Below are 14,244 nucleotides of genomic sequence, written 5' to 3'. Positions count from 1 at the left end.
CCTCTGTCGAATTTTCTTAGTGAAATGATAATAATGAGGTGCTGGGGGATGACACTAAGCATGTCATTATTATTTTCTTTCAGTGTTTCTATTTTGACTTGGTGTTTGTAATTGAATGATTGCAGTGGGTGCTGTTTGTTTTCTTTTGGGATTAGTACCTCATTGTGGCTTAATCTTCCAGGTGGTAAAAGCTTTTCTGTTGATTTCTAGGTTTTAACCCTTGAAGTTGATGTGAGATGTTACTGACTCACTCACAGTGTTCCCATTATTCTGGGGTTGTTTTATCTGACTGTATCAGTTCGGTTTTCTTTCTTAAGCTTCCCTCATGGATTAGAACAATGTAGCTGCAGCTGTAGGGGGAAATGACAGAGTATGGCACTGACTAGTAAAAGAGAAAGAAACTAGCAGGACATTTATTTTTGTTCGGTTTATTTGTTTGTTTTTTTAATCCTTAACCCGTTTATTTACTCCCAGTAAGGTTTGTAGCATTTGGTTTGGGAGGCAATCTGCTGATTTAGTGGTTTATGGCTGGATTATCAGTGTGTATTTGAGAAGAAACTCAAAGCTTGGAGTAGTGTAGTGTGCAGCTTGCTGGCTGCTCAGCAGCGTTGCTTTCAGCGACCCTGCAGTGCGTGCTCGCTGAAATCGCTGTTCATTTTTAATTTGATGCTAAGATGATGGTTTTTTCCATATAGGATCTGTCAGGATCATTTGGTGTCAGCTGAATTCAGCTGGGTCCTTTGGTTACCGCACGGAGCATCTCGGTGGAGGTGCTGGAGGAGCTCCTGTTGATCGGGCTCAAGGGCTGCTTGTTGACCCTCCGGGGCTCGGTGTAAGGCCCATCTGTTCGGGCTGCATTTTGCCGGAGGGAAGGTTACTTCAGTAAAGGTCTACGGGGAGTATGTTTAGCAGACATTAAAAGTATAATAGCAAATTGATTGGGCTTTTGTGCATGTGTTCAGTGCCTGGCTCTGCTCTCGCTTCAAGTGGCCGGTTGCTAATGGGACTTGGTGGAAACTAAAAATGAAATTATTTTGCTTTTCTTTCAGGTTTTTTGGTGATATTTTTTCTCAGCTCTTAGTCTCTGTTGTTCTGAAAGATTAACAAAATCAGGGAAAGAATAAATTTTGGGCATTTCATTCATTAAATTGAATGGAAGATATTACTAGCAGTAGTGAGGAAAACAATCTCCTTGGAGAGCCAAGTGTGTGTCAGCAGTGATGTGCAGTATACCATTTTATTTAATGCATTAAATCATAGTCTCATGATAGTTTTATTCACATTTAAATGTACACAAAAGTTAGGGCCCAGGTGTATAGTATGTAGTTTAAAATATATGCATTTTAAATTGTGAATAATTTAGATTTCGTTTTTTCCCTATAGAAAATATCCATATTTATGGAACTTCATCAGTGGCTTAATTTTGCTCAGATCCTTAAAGGAGCAGAATAATACAGAATTTAAAGTGCTTGAAAAATGCTTTTTGTTTTCTATGAAGTGAAAATGACTGGCAGCTTCTTACAAGGTTTTATTATTTTTTGTTTCAGGATTGTTTTTAGAGTTTGAACTAAATTAACACACTAGATGCATTTGATTATGCAAGCACTAACCTTTTAACATGAAAGTGCTGCTAAAAATACCTTAATGTTCTTGATAATGAAGATTGTGTTATTTCTAGCCACAGGTAAAATAAGTACAGGTAAAAATAAGACCTGAAAAAAATGCCTTTGAGGTAATGATTCTTCTATTTAAGCATGGTTTTGCTTCATGAGCACATTTTAAATGTCAGTATTGTGTCGAAGCTGCTGATCTCTTGGTAGAGGGAAAATTTGTAGGAGGAGAGAAAAATTTCTGACCCCTCTGAGAAGAGTCTGTGTTTTCAGTCGTACCTTGCTGCATTTGGCAGACACTGCCAGTGTTTGCAGACTTGGTGAAATGATGTGTGGGTTTAGTAAGGCATTTCAGAAAGGCATTCTGTTCTTGCCTCTAGACCTGTGATTTTTATGTCAATTTGATTCAGGTGCTTGATTAGGTTGAAAATAGGGACAACAACCTTGAAGATCATGTTGTGCTTGCTGTAACAGTTCTAAATTTTAGTAATTAGTCAGTCTTTTGAATGGTGCTTCTTAAAAACTGCTATTGTGTATGCAGGCTCTCTCCAGCAGTGACTGTTTTTGATGCTCTATTGTTTGGGATGACCCCTGTGCTGAACTCTCTGAAACTCAAATGTCTAATGTTCTTCATCAGGCCATGGTCTGTAGATCCATTACAATGGAGATGGAGCCTGCCTACAGCTTGGGAGCAAACCCAGACCTGTCTGTCACTGGCAAGAGGGGAATGCCACAAGCGCTTCACTTCTGCTTGTGTCATTCTGCTTTGATTGTGGCAGGCAGGCTTTAAACAGATCTCCTGCCTGCGAGAAAGGGACTTAGCAAAAGGCAGAAAAACTTGCTTTAACTTAGCTAGCTAAAAATCTGTTTCGGTGTCTCTGTTCTATTACCTGGATGTCTGTGTTTTGCTTACTTTGTTTTCATCTCTTATGGACATTATTATTTTCCTACTTGTAGGCTTTATGGATTTGGGATGAGAAAGCAGACAGATGTAATTTCTGTCACTACCTTCCCTTTGTTAAGGAACCTTTCTTTCTGTCAGATCATCCCAAGCTGATAGAAAATCATATTGGATTGAAAAGCCCCATTCATAGAGTGAAGAGAAGCACACTTTCTGTAGTCAAGCCCATCTTGGGCTGAGTGTTTGTGCACACATGTTATTTGCTTGTGTGTCCTGTCCTCACACCCTTTCTGAAATTCTGAGAAACAAAAAAGTGGGTGAATTGGCAGCTCTAACAGACAGTGTTGCAGTAAAGTCTTCACAGACTTACTAGCAGCCACAACTCTGACTGTAAAACTTATCTTTCTGCTTCATCTCAAAATGGGCAGGTCAAGAGACCGCCCAAGTCAGTGTCTTTGATGTTACATACACTGCAGAGTATTCTCTGAAAAGCTTCCTGATATTTTCTCAGTGTATGAAGGACAAGAAAAAGCTCCACACACTCGAGCTGTACTGGGAACTGGTCTTTCACAGATTCTCTTTGCAGCCTTTACTTCTTTAGTGAGGGACTTGCTAAGTGAGACAGAGACTAATTCTAGATTTCTTAGTACTGGGAGGCACCTGATCACCTGAAATACATTGGTTCTGGAGGCATAGAAGAGGAAACAAAATATGTATGTTGCATTTTTATTTACTAGATTGTTACTAGAGAAGGAATGTTCCAGGGCAGTGAGTTTTTTGCCTTAGAGTCTACCAAGAATCTATCAAGGAAGTCCATCCAAACCTAGTGATCTCTGGTTTTGTAACTCCTGGTCATTTTGTTTTATAGACAATTGAGTTATTTCTCTAGTTGGTTCTGTTACAGCAATATTTGTCTGTGCTCTTTAATGTCGTACTCAAAGTTCTACAAACTAGAAGGAAGGAGGGCATTTTGTCTTAATTATTGAGCTGTTACTGCTCAACTGCATTTGAGCTATGTTTTTTCCCATTTTTAGACAGGATTTTGAGTAGCTTATAGAATCATAGTCCAGTATGTCCAAGTCCAAGTAGCACTTCATTCTCCATTTCCAAATTCCATATGCTACTGCTTGGTTTAAGTGCTATGGGCAGTTTTTTTTTATTCCAGTTCCTCTGATACAAAATTTTGATACCGTGTTAATCTGTTAGCCCTTAGCAAACACTTAGGCTATTAAACCTGAACCCAGCAAACATTTAAATAATAGTAGCTAAATTAGCTTGTTACTGGTTTATTATGTCATTAATAATCCTACTTGTCACGATAGCTTTTGCTGGGATCAGTTGACTTTCACATATTTTTCTCCAGAGGAAGGTAGGATAGCTTATAAAAAAACCCACAAAGTCTAAGCATTTGCATTCCTTAGGCTGTAAAATTAGAGACCTGGGATTTTGTGTGAAGGTGTATTGCACTGCTCTGGCAGTGTGAACTAAACTCTCATGCTTTGGGTTGATGATTTTATAGTTTTTTTTATCTCTTCTTAGAGGAATTATGTAGATTTCATACCTGTGGAACAGAGAAACCACACACACACACACTCACCTTGTGAGGATGCACTTCTCTCCTGCCCCAAAATGCTTTCACAGAACTTGTTCAGGGTTACGTTTTCTCACTGCTTTCCCACTTAGGACCAGACTGTAAAGCCAGGGGGCTGCGTTGAATACCCTTCACACTCTGTCCTGTGTCACCAGCACTGCACATCCTCTCAGTCTGCTTGTACTGTTTGTGGGGTGTATGAGAATGGACCTAGTGCTGTGTGTGTAGAAACTTGTACTGACTGCAAATAGCTTTGAACTCCTCCTTGAAGGTATTTGGGAAGCAGTTTCCTTTAGTCCTTTTCAGCTGTGGGAAAGGCAGGGTTATTTATTGAGCTGAGCTGGTGTGAGGCAGCTGTTGCACGAGTGTTCTGTGTGCAGTGCTTTGCCACCCTTGGCTAAGCAGCTTCCTGTCAGGACCACTGATCCGTGTAACAGCACTGTCTGTGGCAGAAGTGGTTGGGCTTTGTGCCATTCTGTGTGTCCAAACCTACTTCCAAGTGTGATTTTGAGAAAGCTGTATTTGGGTAACTTAAACTGAGGGGGAGGTGGGGTGGTGGTGCAATTAACTATAGTTAAATGTTCCATTTTTCTATCGTCATGAGTGAATTTTGCTTTCACAATGTAGTTTTACAGACTTTATTTTTGGTGTAGGCATCAGTTCAGGAAGGAGATGTCAGTCCCATAATTGCATCTATTGTGAGCCTGGCACAGTGGAAAAAATAGGATTACTTGCAACAGATAACAAACAACTTTTGCAGATAAAGCTTCTGACAATTTCCTACAGGAATCCTAAAATGCTGTTACAGTGTGTGTAGTTAGTGGCTGTTAATGCTGTTGGGGCTGGGAGCTTCAGCTCAGGGCCAGTGGAATATTTTTTGACTTGCTAGTGACAGATTGGGAGGTTGTATGTCATAAAAGGAGTCAAGATTACTGGGGAGGGACCTTGGAAAGCTCTGTGTATTCAGGGTGTAGAAAAGGGAAGGAAATAAAAATAATGGAAACATGGAAATTTGCTGTGTAGGAGCAAATAGCCTGTATGACTTCCATGGATAGGAACTATGCCTTCTGAATTGTTAGACCTTGTTTGAAATGGGGAGGGGTTGGGAAAAAGGCATGTGGTGTTTATGTAGCATTTAGGAACTATGTATTTGGTATACCTTCATTAATGCAAAAAGGTGTTGAAAAGGTATCTGAAACTTTCTTATTAATTTGGAAGATAAAGGCCTAAAAAGACTTGGTCAGTTTTAATCACAGATGGAGGCAAATGAGTTGGAAGATGATTTTTAAGGGCTCTGTAGTCGGGATATATTAGTGGTATCTCTTGAGATAAGAGTTTGTTCATGAAACCAAATTACTCAGGGTAGTTAAAACTAAAGCTTATAACTGGGAGCATTGCTAAAGGGAATCTGTTATTTAGACTAAGGCAAGTCACTTTTTATTAATAAATGCAGGGGAATCTATGTGGTGTGAGAATGGGAAATCTAAACAAAGCAAATATCTGATTATTTCAAAACCTATCACAGAAAAAACCTGCTACCACAGTAATGATTCAAAAAGATACAGATAATGTGAGAAATCACTAGTAGAGATTCTTAGCAGAAGAGCAAACATGCTAATGGTGTCTTCAGATTTTGACTAATGGTGTTTGTTCTTTCATTCATTTCGGTGTGTTATAATAGAACAATACTGGGCATGTAAACAGTGATGGTAAAAATAAGGAACAGCACCTGTACCTTAAAAGCAGAATGGTTTAACATATCCCAGTTACACACGTACTGGAGAGGATCTGGTGGAGGCTCTCCAAAGTGGTTAGGGTGCTGAAGCAAATCCAGTTTGGAGAGGCTGAGTGTGTGTGTGTTCCTTCTGTTCTGGGAGGAGGAGGGCAGGGTTTTTCTGTGTTTAGTGATCTAATAGGGAGGCTTAACAATGGAGGAGGCAGAGTCATCTCAACTCTGCAGCTGCCAAGGATGAGAGAGGAGACAGAAGTTGCAGCACTGGAAATTCTGATGAGATGTTGGGAAACTTCCCCCCTCCTCCACAGCAAGATTAGTCAGCCATTGAGAAAATTGTTCAGAAAAGGAGAAATCCCAGCCTTTGAGCACACCCATTAACAACTCCACTGGACAAGACCACAGGCAATCTGATCTCATTTCTCTTGAAGCAGATTTGACCACCTGGTCTTTGAGGTTCTGTCAAAGATGAGTTGTTCTGTAATGCTGTGGCTTTGTGGAAGAAAAATCTTAAAGGCCCTCATGGCAACTGAGCAGGTTAACAAGATAAAAGAGGTATATAAGTAGCTATTTAATGAGGAAGAACATCCATCTCCATACTTTATGCTCTTTCTATATACAAGCAAACTCTTTGCAAGTTTTTTTCTGATCCATTTGATGCTTGTTTCTGTATTTGTATGTATGCCAAGGTACAGAACAGAAAGGCTGATGAAGGTGACCCCTGCTGGCCACAGATTTCCTCTTCTGATTCTGGCTTCTCTGGAAACATATTGCAAAACCAGAACAAACAGCATTAGTTTTAGACCAAGACATTGTGCTAGGGCCATGTGGGAGCACTTTAAACCCTATGTAGTAGAACTGAAGTGCCATATTCTTTTTAAGGCTCTAGTGTTGGCAGGGGATACTGGGCTCAATATATTGAGGATTTTCCATTGCTCCCTTTTGTTCCCAGTGCCCAGAAGAAGTTACGCTGTTGGGTAATAGTACCTATTTCCTAACTCTACATTTATTAATAATGTGATGAACCACAATAAAGAAATTTGTGCAAGGTTTTTTTTTTAGCCTGTCTAAATATACCTGAAAGAAAAGAGCTACAGTTTTGATTTGCTCTGTTAACATGCAACGAATACAAACTTGGATTTAGTTCTGGTCTTTTTTTTGTCTTGCAGCATAAGCAGCACTATCATGGACGTAGACAGCACAATTTCCAGTGGGCGTTCCACGCCAGTCATGATGAATGGACAGGGAGTTCCTGCCTCCTCTGCCAAAAGCATTGCCTATAACTGTTGTTGGGATCACTGCCACGCCTGCTTCAGCTCCAGCCCGGATTTGGCAGATCACATTCGCTCCATACACGTGGATGGTCAGCGAGGAGGGGTTGGTGTTACTTTTGGGTTTTCCTTCTTTCTTATTTGCCAGTATTTTGCTCTTGAATGACAGTAGCAAATTTTCTGTTGCAAAATTCCAGTTTTGTAACTAGTGGCAGCAATAGTAACTGACTTGAAGAATGTAGTCTGTTTTTTCAATAAATTGTTTGAGATGCCAGGGTTTTGATAGTGTGTTGACTTCTCAACATTCTGAAGCTGCTGGTGTGTCTTTTAAGTGCTTACACTTGGAATTCATTTTCTTAAAACCCTTGGTGTACGTGTTCGTGCATGTGAACTCAGGTGAAGTCACATCTTAATTACTGTTGCCAAAGGAGTCTCACTACAGGTAAAATCTATCCAGAATGTGTAATAGGGAAGATGTAAGACTGACTCAAGAGTACAAAGTCTTAATAAAACAGCTCTGTGTGTAATACTGATGGCAAGTTTACCTTCTATATGATTGCATCTAATTTTTTTTTTAAATTAAGTTGAATATATAAGCATGTAAATTCCAGTCTTATCCCTGGTCAAATGATAATTGGTCTCAATTTTAATGTTTAAAAACATCTTCTAGTAGAGTAATTTCAACTTTGTACTTAACTACCTCCCATCTTCAAGCTCCCAAATTACCTCTGATGCCTGGAATATATCATGTAAACTACCTTTACATCCAGCACAAGCAATCTGCCTGCTTTAGGCACTGTGTGTTGCAGCTCTTCAATTTCTGGGAGATATAATACCAGTTTTTGAAGTGGAATAGTTGTTATCATTTGACTTTTCATCCTGTCATTTCTTCAGAAGGAAAATGTTAAGCTATTGCACTTTATCTTCAGTGAATAAGAAACTTAACTAAAAATGCTAATTTGCATTACTTTAAATAATTTATTATGCAAATGTATCACTGAGACAGCTGTGACTCTGGCTGTATTTAGCTAATATTTTTTGGCATGATTGAACTTTTCAGCTTTATATTTGATGGCTTTTTTCAGTCCAGTATCTAAGCAGAATCATCCATCCAGTGTAGTGGGTTTTTAACCACTGATGAGATGATTTCTGAGTTCTGTCCACAGGTGTATAAAAGTGTTACATGAAACCTGGATGAAACCATGAAATTAATAAGGTGTGTTTGGATATTTGTTACCCCATCCATGACTCCTTTACATTTCTGAAAAAGGGGCTGGAAATTTTTGCAGATTTTGGTTTGGGTGGGCTTTTTTTTTTTCCTGTGTTTTATTTCTTGTCACTTACATTTCATGTGACATGATTTATGGATATTTTTATTTAGAAGATGTTGGACTGTATTTATATATTTGAAAGAGGAGGTTGTAACTGTTGCATTCAGTTTTGAATCCCCCTACTGGAGTTTCTTTTTTTGTGGAGTTTGCAGCGTGGTGCTGTGGGAAGGGGATGTATCCTGGCGGGTTTGTTTCAGGGATTTGTCTGCCACCTGCCGGTGAGGTGTTCAAGTGTGATGGAAATCGTGATGTGCTTCTGATGGGATTTCGGGTCTTACTTAACTGCAACGGCTCCAAATTTTAAGAAAAGTGGGGGTTAAGTTGTTGCTTATTGAGAATGGGAAGGAATAGGATAAACATCTTTGCATGGTAAAATGTATTTTTTCCAGCTAATACCAAGGTCATGGCTGCAGTCTAAACCAGATACATCCATGAAGAGCCTGGGAAACTTTTTGACAAAACAGTTGTGCTTACGAAAGATGTTATTTCAGAAATATTTTGGGTTCAGCTTTTTGACAGGGGTTCCCAAGAAGCCTTGTCTGGAGTTCTGGCATGCGGTTGCAAACCCAAGTCCTTGTATTTCCCCCGTCTGTAACTTTGCAGTAACACACCTCTGCCAGCGCCCTGCAGCTGCTGATGGAAATGCCAGCACACTTAGGGAGCTGTTGCAGAGCCAGAAATCTCAGAAATTCCAATTCTGTGGCTTTGAGGGGATCTCAAAACTGAGGAGTGGCAGACCCCAAAGGTTTAGGGGCTTGGGCCTTGTGTCAGTAGGTCTGAATCAGTCACACAGACACTGAGGGGTTTCCAGCTTTGTCTGGGTAAAGCTGGGTAATGTATCTATTATACAGCAAGAACGTAGAACTCCCGTGGCTGCTTTTTCATTTTGAAAATCAAATCTTTTGAAGATTGAGGGGTTTTATTCTCCAAAAGAGAACAAGAACCTGAAATCCAATTAGTTTCCTGCATTTCTGAAAACCTATGTTATGAACAGTGCTGTTCCTGGGAACTTTCTTTTACTGCAACAAATTAGGGCTTTACCTCCCTTCACCCACAGACCTGTTGAGGAAATTCTAATGAAAGGCAAGTTCATTGAGCTTTTTTATTCCCTCAGTTACAGATAAACACAATGAGAGGAGAGAGAAAAGCAGCATGAGTAAGTTCTGCTCTCCTTAATGCACTATTGTGCATGTGATTGTTCTGTACACTGGAATCACAAAACACCCATAGATTTTGAATCCTATGAGAAATGGTAGCTTCCTTCATCAGGAATTGAATGTAAGGCTCTAACTAGAGGTATCTGCTATTCCAGAATACAAAACTCTAGTATATAAACTGCACTTCAATTAAGAGTTTTTACTTTTTCATGCTCAGGGAATAAAATTAATTGCTTATGAGAGTAAATTACTTTATAACAACTACTACTCAGAAAATGCAAATTTTTCATTCAAAACTGTTCTGTCTCCATATCAGGTGGATACAGATGCTGAGTGCAAACACAAATACAGCAGATCCTGTTGCTCTTGATTGTGTTTATCTGCAGGAGCATCTGTCTGTTGGTATTTTCTTCCAGTGACCTGTTTTTATTGAATACTTAGGGTTGTAATTATTTTTTCCTTGGTGAGATATGAGAAGTGTGTTTCAAAATAAATGGTTATTCAGAATTCTTCGAAGTGTTGTGAAATGTAGAAACAGCCTTGTTTGCTAATGTGATTTTTTCTATTTATTGTTCTCTCTGATTTGTGTAAACTTACCGTGTTTTTACTCTATTAGGTGTTTGTTTGCTTGTGGAAAGGTTGCAAAGTATATAATACACCTTCAACAAGTCAAAGTTGGTTGCAGAGGCATATGCTGACACACAGTGGGGACAAACCTTTCAAGGTAAGGCTCATTGTAACATACATGATCTCTTATTATTAGAGAAATTGTCTTTATTTTTACTAATATGTCAACTGAAAAATACCGTCACTGGAGGATTTCTTAAAAAGTGAGTTGAGCCTTCTTCTTTGCGGTAATAGTGCCCAAAGGTCCTGTTCTTTTACAAAAGCAGGTGAAGAAACTGTTACTGCTTCTCTATCCCTGTTTCTTTTAATCTACCAATGGCAGGGAGTGTAAAACTAAATAGTGCTGAACTTCAGGGGGTTTGTGCATTTTGCAGTTGAGCTGCTTACACTGTAACTGTGAGATATTTTCTCTCATACTTTACACTTCCACACTGAGTTTTGGATCATGGCTGATGGTGCTCATTCTGTGCTTGGGTAGGAGCTGCTTTTGTTAATTCACCAGAAGCACTGGCAGTGACTGTTAGTGGTTCACTTCTCTGAAAAGAATAAGGAAGTCAGGAATGCAGGGCCATTGAGCTGGCTGTATTTCCTGCACAGTATTTTCTAACTTTCTCTTTCTTTCTCCCCTTAATCTGTACCTGCAATTCTAGGTATAGTAGTGTTTATCATTCCCATATCCACCAATCCGTTATTAATGAGTTGCTTCATCCTCTTATGGATACAGTTGGGGCAGTTCATAGCTGTCAGTCCTGGATCACTTGATGGTAAGTCCCACCCACACTACTTCAGACTGAAGTTCTTCCATGTAGGATATGAAAATGAAACAGGATTTGGGTTTTTTTTTGAGTTTAGGTAGCATTTTATGCCTCCTTCTCCCCTACCCCCAACCCCACCAAGTTTTAGTTCCCTGTCTTCCATCTCTTCTCTTTCTCCTCAGGTAATATTTTCCACTTTCTAAAAATTTTATTTTGAGCCAGCTTTATTACTAAAAATACTTTTCTGTTACAGGGGTGTCTTTCCGTAGTTATGTTTTCTATATAGGTTTTAATAATAGTTACAGCAGAAAACAAAACTAAATTAAACTCAAAACCAAAAGAGTAAAAATAGTGCATTGCATGTGAAAAAGATTGTTTTTAATAAACAGATTTTTTTCCATACTGAACTGTGCAGTTTAGACTGAAAATTTCTGACTCAGAAAGTAACCACAGAAAAATGGGTTTGAAGGTTATCATAACCTGGGTTTGGAGGAATGAGTTTAGCATTCTCTTGGAAGGATAATGTAAGGATTGTAGATCCCTACAAGTTTGCAGATATGGCTGTTCCAGGAACTGATAGCATCTTAAATCCTAATCTCTGATTATTATTAATAATAATAGTAGTAGTAATAGTAGCAGAAAAAGCAACCACCAGTTACCAGAGGAAACTTTTACCTTAGGTTTTCTCTATTTCAGAATTAAATATTTTGTCTACCTCAAAGTATAATGACAAGTTTTGTTCTTGGATGAAAGTCTTTTAATAGCTTAATCTGTGTTCTTATTCAGTCTAGGTCAAAGAAACTCAATTTTAGAGACATAGGGTTGAAGAGGTGGGCATAGCTCAGAAACACCAGTAGTGCTTTTGAGTCTGTCAGGCTTACCTATCAAAGGCAGTTTAAATTGCTATCCTATTTTTTTTAGCTAGGCTGGTTACAGCTAGAGCCCTAAAATTGTCAGCAGTTGTTTCTGATAATAATCATCTTGTGTTCAATATCTGTTGTTTCACCAGCTGATTTTCTGTACTTTCTGGTCCTGCTGAGGGAGAGAACAAAACATTCAAGGGTTGCAGTAGTTAATCATCCTGGCTCAATGTGTGTCACTGCATTTTTTCGTACTGCTGTCTTGAGTCCCTCTGTTTGTTTTTTATCCCTGTATTTCTCAATCTGTTCCTGGGAGCTTTGAATGGAGGATAATTGTGGTCTGAGTAGAATTTTGTAACATCTTTTGTTCCCCTGTCATTTATGCTGAAATAGGCTTCAGGGCTCACATGAGCTAGCTAAGTATGTGAGCGTCTGTGATGGCAATCCATTATTTAACTGGCTCCTTTCCTTCACTTGCTGGGTTTTTTTTTTTTTTCTGCTAACTTTAGAAATCTACTCTGAGACAAAAAACACTTGAAGTGTTGGATATTGGTCTTGACCAGTCCAAGAACAGCCTTTTATTAATTGTTTTGTGGCAGTCAGTCAAAAGTAGAGCCAGTGTGTCCATTTTGTGCATTTAGCTTCTCTTATAAATCTTAATTGCTCACCTTTCAGGGAAAGCCAGATTTTTTTGAAGTCAGAATTGGTATAAAGACCTGTTCTTGATAATTGCTGCAGACAAAATATCTCCCAAAACCTAAATTGCAAATGAAACTTCAGTTGCCACATGAAATTATACTCAAATCCTAACATAAAAGGAAACAATCTGTCATTTTAGAAAACTTGCAGAAAGTAGTCATTCAGTCATTTTTGGTTAAAAAATATTGTTGGGATTTTTGAGGAAAGCTGTAAGAAGCAGTAATGGAAATAGTACAGCTTTATGCTGTTGTCTGAAGAACTGCTATTTAGGATGTTCTAAAGAAAAACAAAGAATCTTAGCTAGGAAACTGACAACTGAAAGCATGGAAATCTTACTTTTATAAAGGTATAAGAACACTACAATCATACAGTGTCCAGAAGAGAGTAATAAGTATATCACAGATTCATATATTCTTGTATTTCTAGTGAAAAGAAGAGAGAAACTTATTTTCTTAAATTGAAAAGCATTGGGGACTGTCTCAAACAGAATTCTCTTTTGCATTGAATGATATATCCCTGCCCAGTTCTCCTTTTGCTTGCAAATGGACTCATTTTATGTAGTTGCACATTTTGGGTTTAATTATCTCTTTTTGTGATACACATGGAGTTGTCCTTTGACTAAAAGCTCCATTCAGCTCTAAATGAACTGTTCTGCTTTCCTATTGAAAGGTCTTTGTGGGTTTAACCTGCTCTTTCCATTCATTCTATCAACCATGTGACTGTGCAGTTCATTTGTCACAGAAATGAACCCACTTTTAAATTGCAAAGGCAAAATAGTTCATGTTTTCATAAGTTTATCCTATTTTTTCCTGGTTGTGTGGCTTAGTGTGTCCCTCATCATGAGCATTGCAGTACCTGTGTCACAGAAAAGGTGTATTTCCTTATGGATACCTATTTTTGAGACAGTTGTTATTCTAGCTCCTTTTTTCTGTGGGACAGTATATTGGTAGTGTACATCCAGCTCCTCTCTGAGTAATTTCCTTTACAGTCTGATTTTAGCCAGTCCTTTTCATATTTTTTTTTGTCATTGTAGACATTCATTGAATATAGGTATTTCCTCCAAAGACATTTAGTATGTTCATCTTTGTGTGTGATTTTACAGACAGAGTTGAGAGAGAAAACCCTCGACATTGTTCTTTTTTAGTTCTCCAATTGCACAATTTTGCAGCTTCTTAGAAACCAGTAGAATATTGTGGAGTATTGTCAGGGCTGGTCCTGTTGAGGGTTCAGCAACTTGGCTTTCAGACCTTATAAACAGGACATTGAGGAATAATCTGCTGAGTTAGAAAACATCCTGCTTTCAACAAACTGTCCTTGGCAAGTTGAAAATAAGAGAATGAAGATACTCCATGTTTCTTGTCCTAAACTTGGCTGTTACTTGCTAAGTATTGGAATAGTTAAAGGAGTTGTGACAGCCTGTTTTCCAGCAGTTTCTGGTGTGCAGGGGCAAAAATAAATTAATCAAGTATTACTTGGCATTGAAAGTTACTTGTAGACACACCAAATGAGCTCTAAGATGTTGAGCACAATGAAAGGACAAATGGTAGATGAGCACAAAATAGTGGGAGATTTTATGCAAAATAATTGCATAAAATAATAAATAAAAAGAATAAAAAGTAAAATAATAATTGCATATAGCATAAGGATTGGGGCTGATGATCTTGAAGGTCTCTTCCAACTGAAATGTTTCTATAAGGGTGCATGTGGGAA

General features: G+C 38.5%; 1 protein-coding gene across 2 annotated transcripts in view; it reads left to right on the top strand.

Moving 5' to 3' along the window:
• AEBP2 (AE binding protein 2) overlaps nt 1-14,244 on the top strand; it is a 43,512-nt gene that overhangs the window by 10,931 nt on the left and 18,337 nt on the right. For both annotated transcript variants that reach the window (XM_058852994.1, XM_058852993.1), the window contains exons 2-3: nt 7,004-7,211; nt 10,210-10,317. In XM_058852994.1, the coding sequence (XP_058708977.1) occupies nt 7,004-7,211; nt 10,210-10,317 (316 nt within the window). The remainder of the gene's footprint in view (nt 1-7,003; nt 7,212-10,209; nt 10,318-14,244) is intronic.

This window comes from Poecile atricapillus, chromosome 18, assembly GCF_030490865.1.
Source record: "Poecile atricapillus isolate bPoeAtr1 chromosome 18, bPoeAtr1.hap1, whole genome shotgun sequence".
Lineage (NCBI taxonomy): Eukaryota > Metazoa > Chordata > Aves > Passeriformes > Paridae > Poecile > Poecile atricapillus.
Note: the sequence above shows the minus strand (reverse complement) of the source record. Positions and strands in the feature narration are given on the sequence as shown.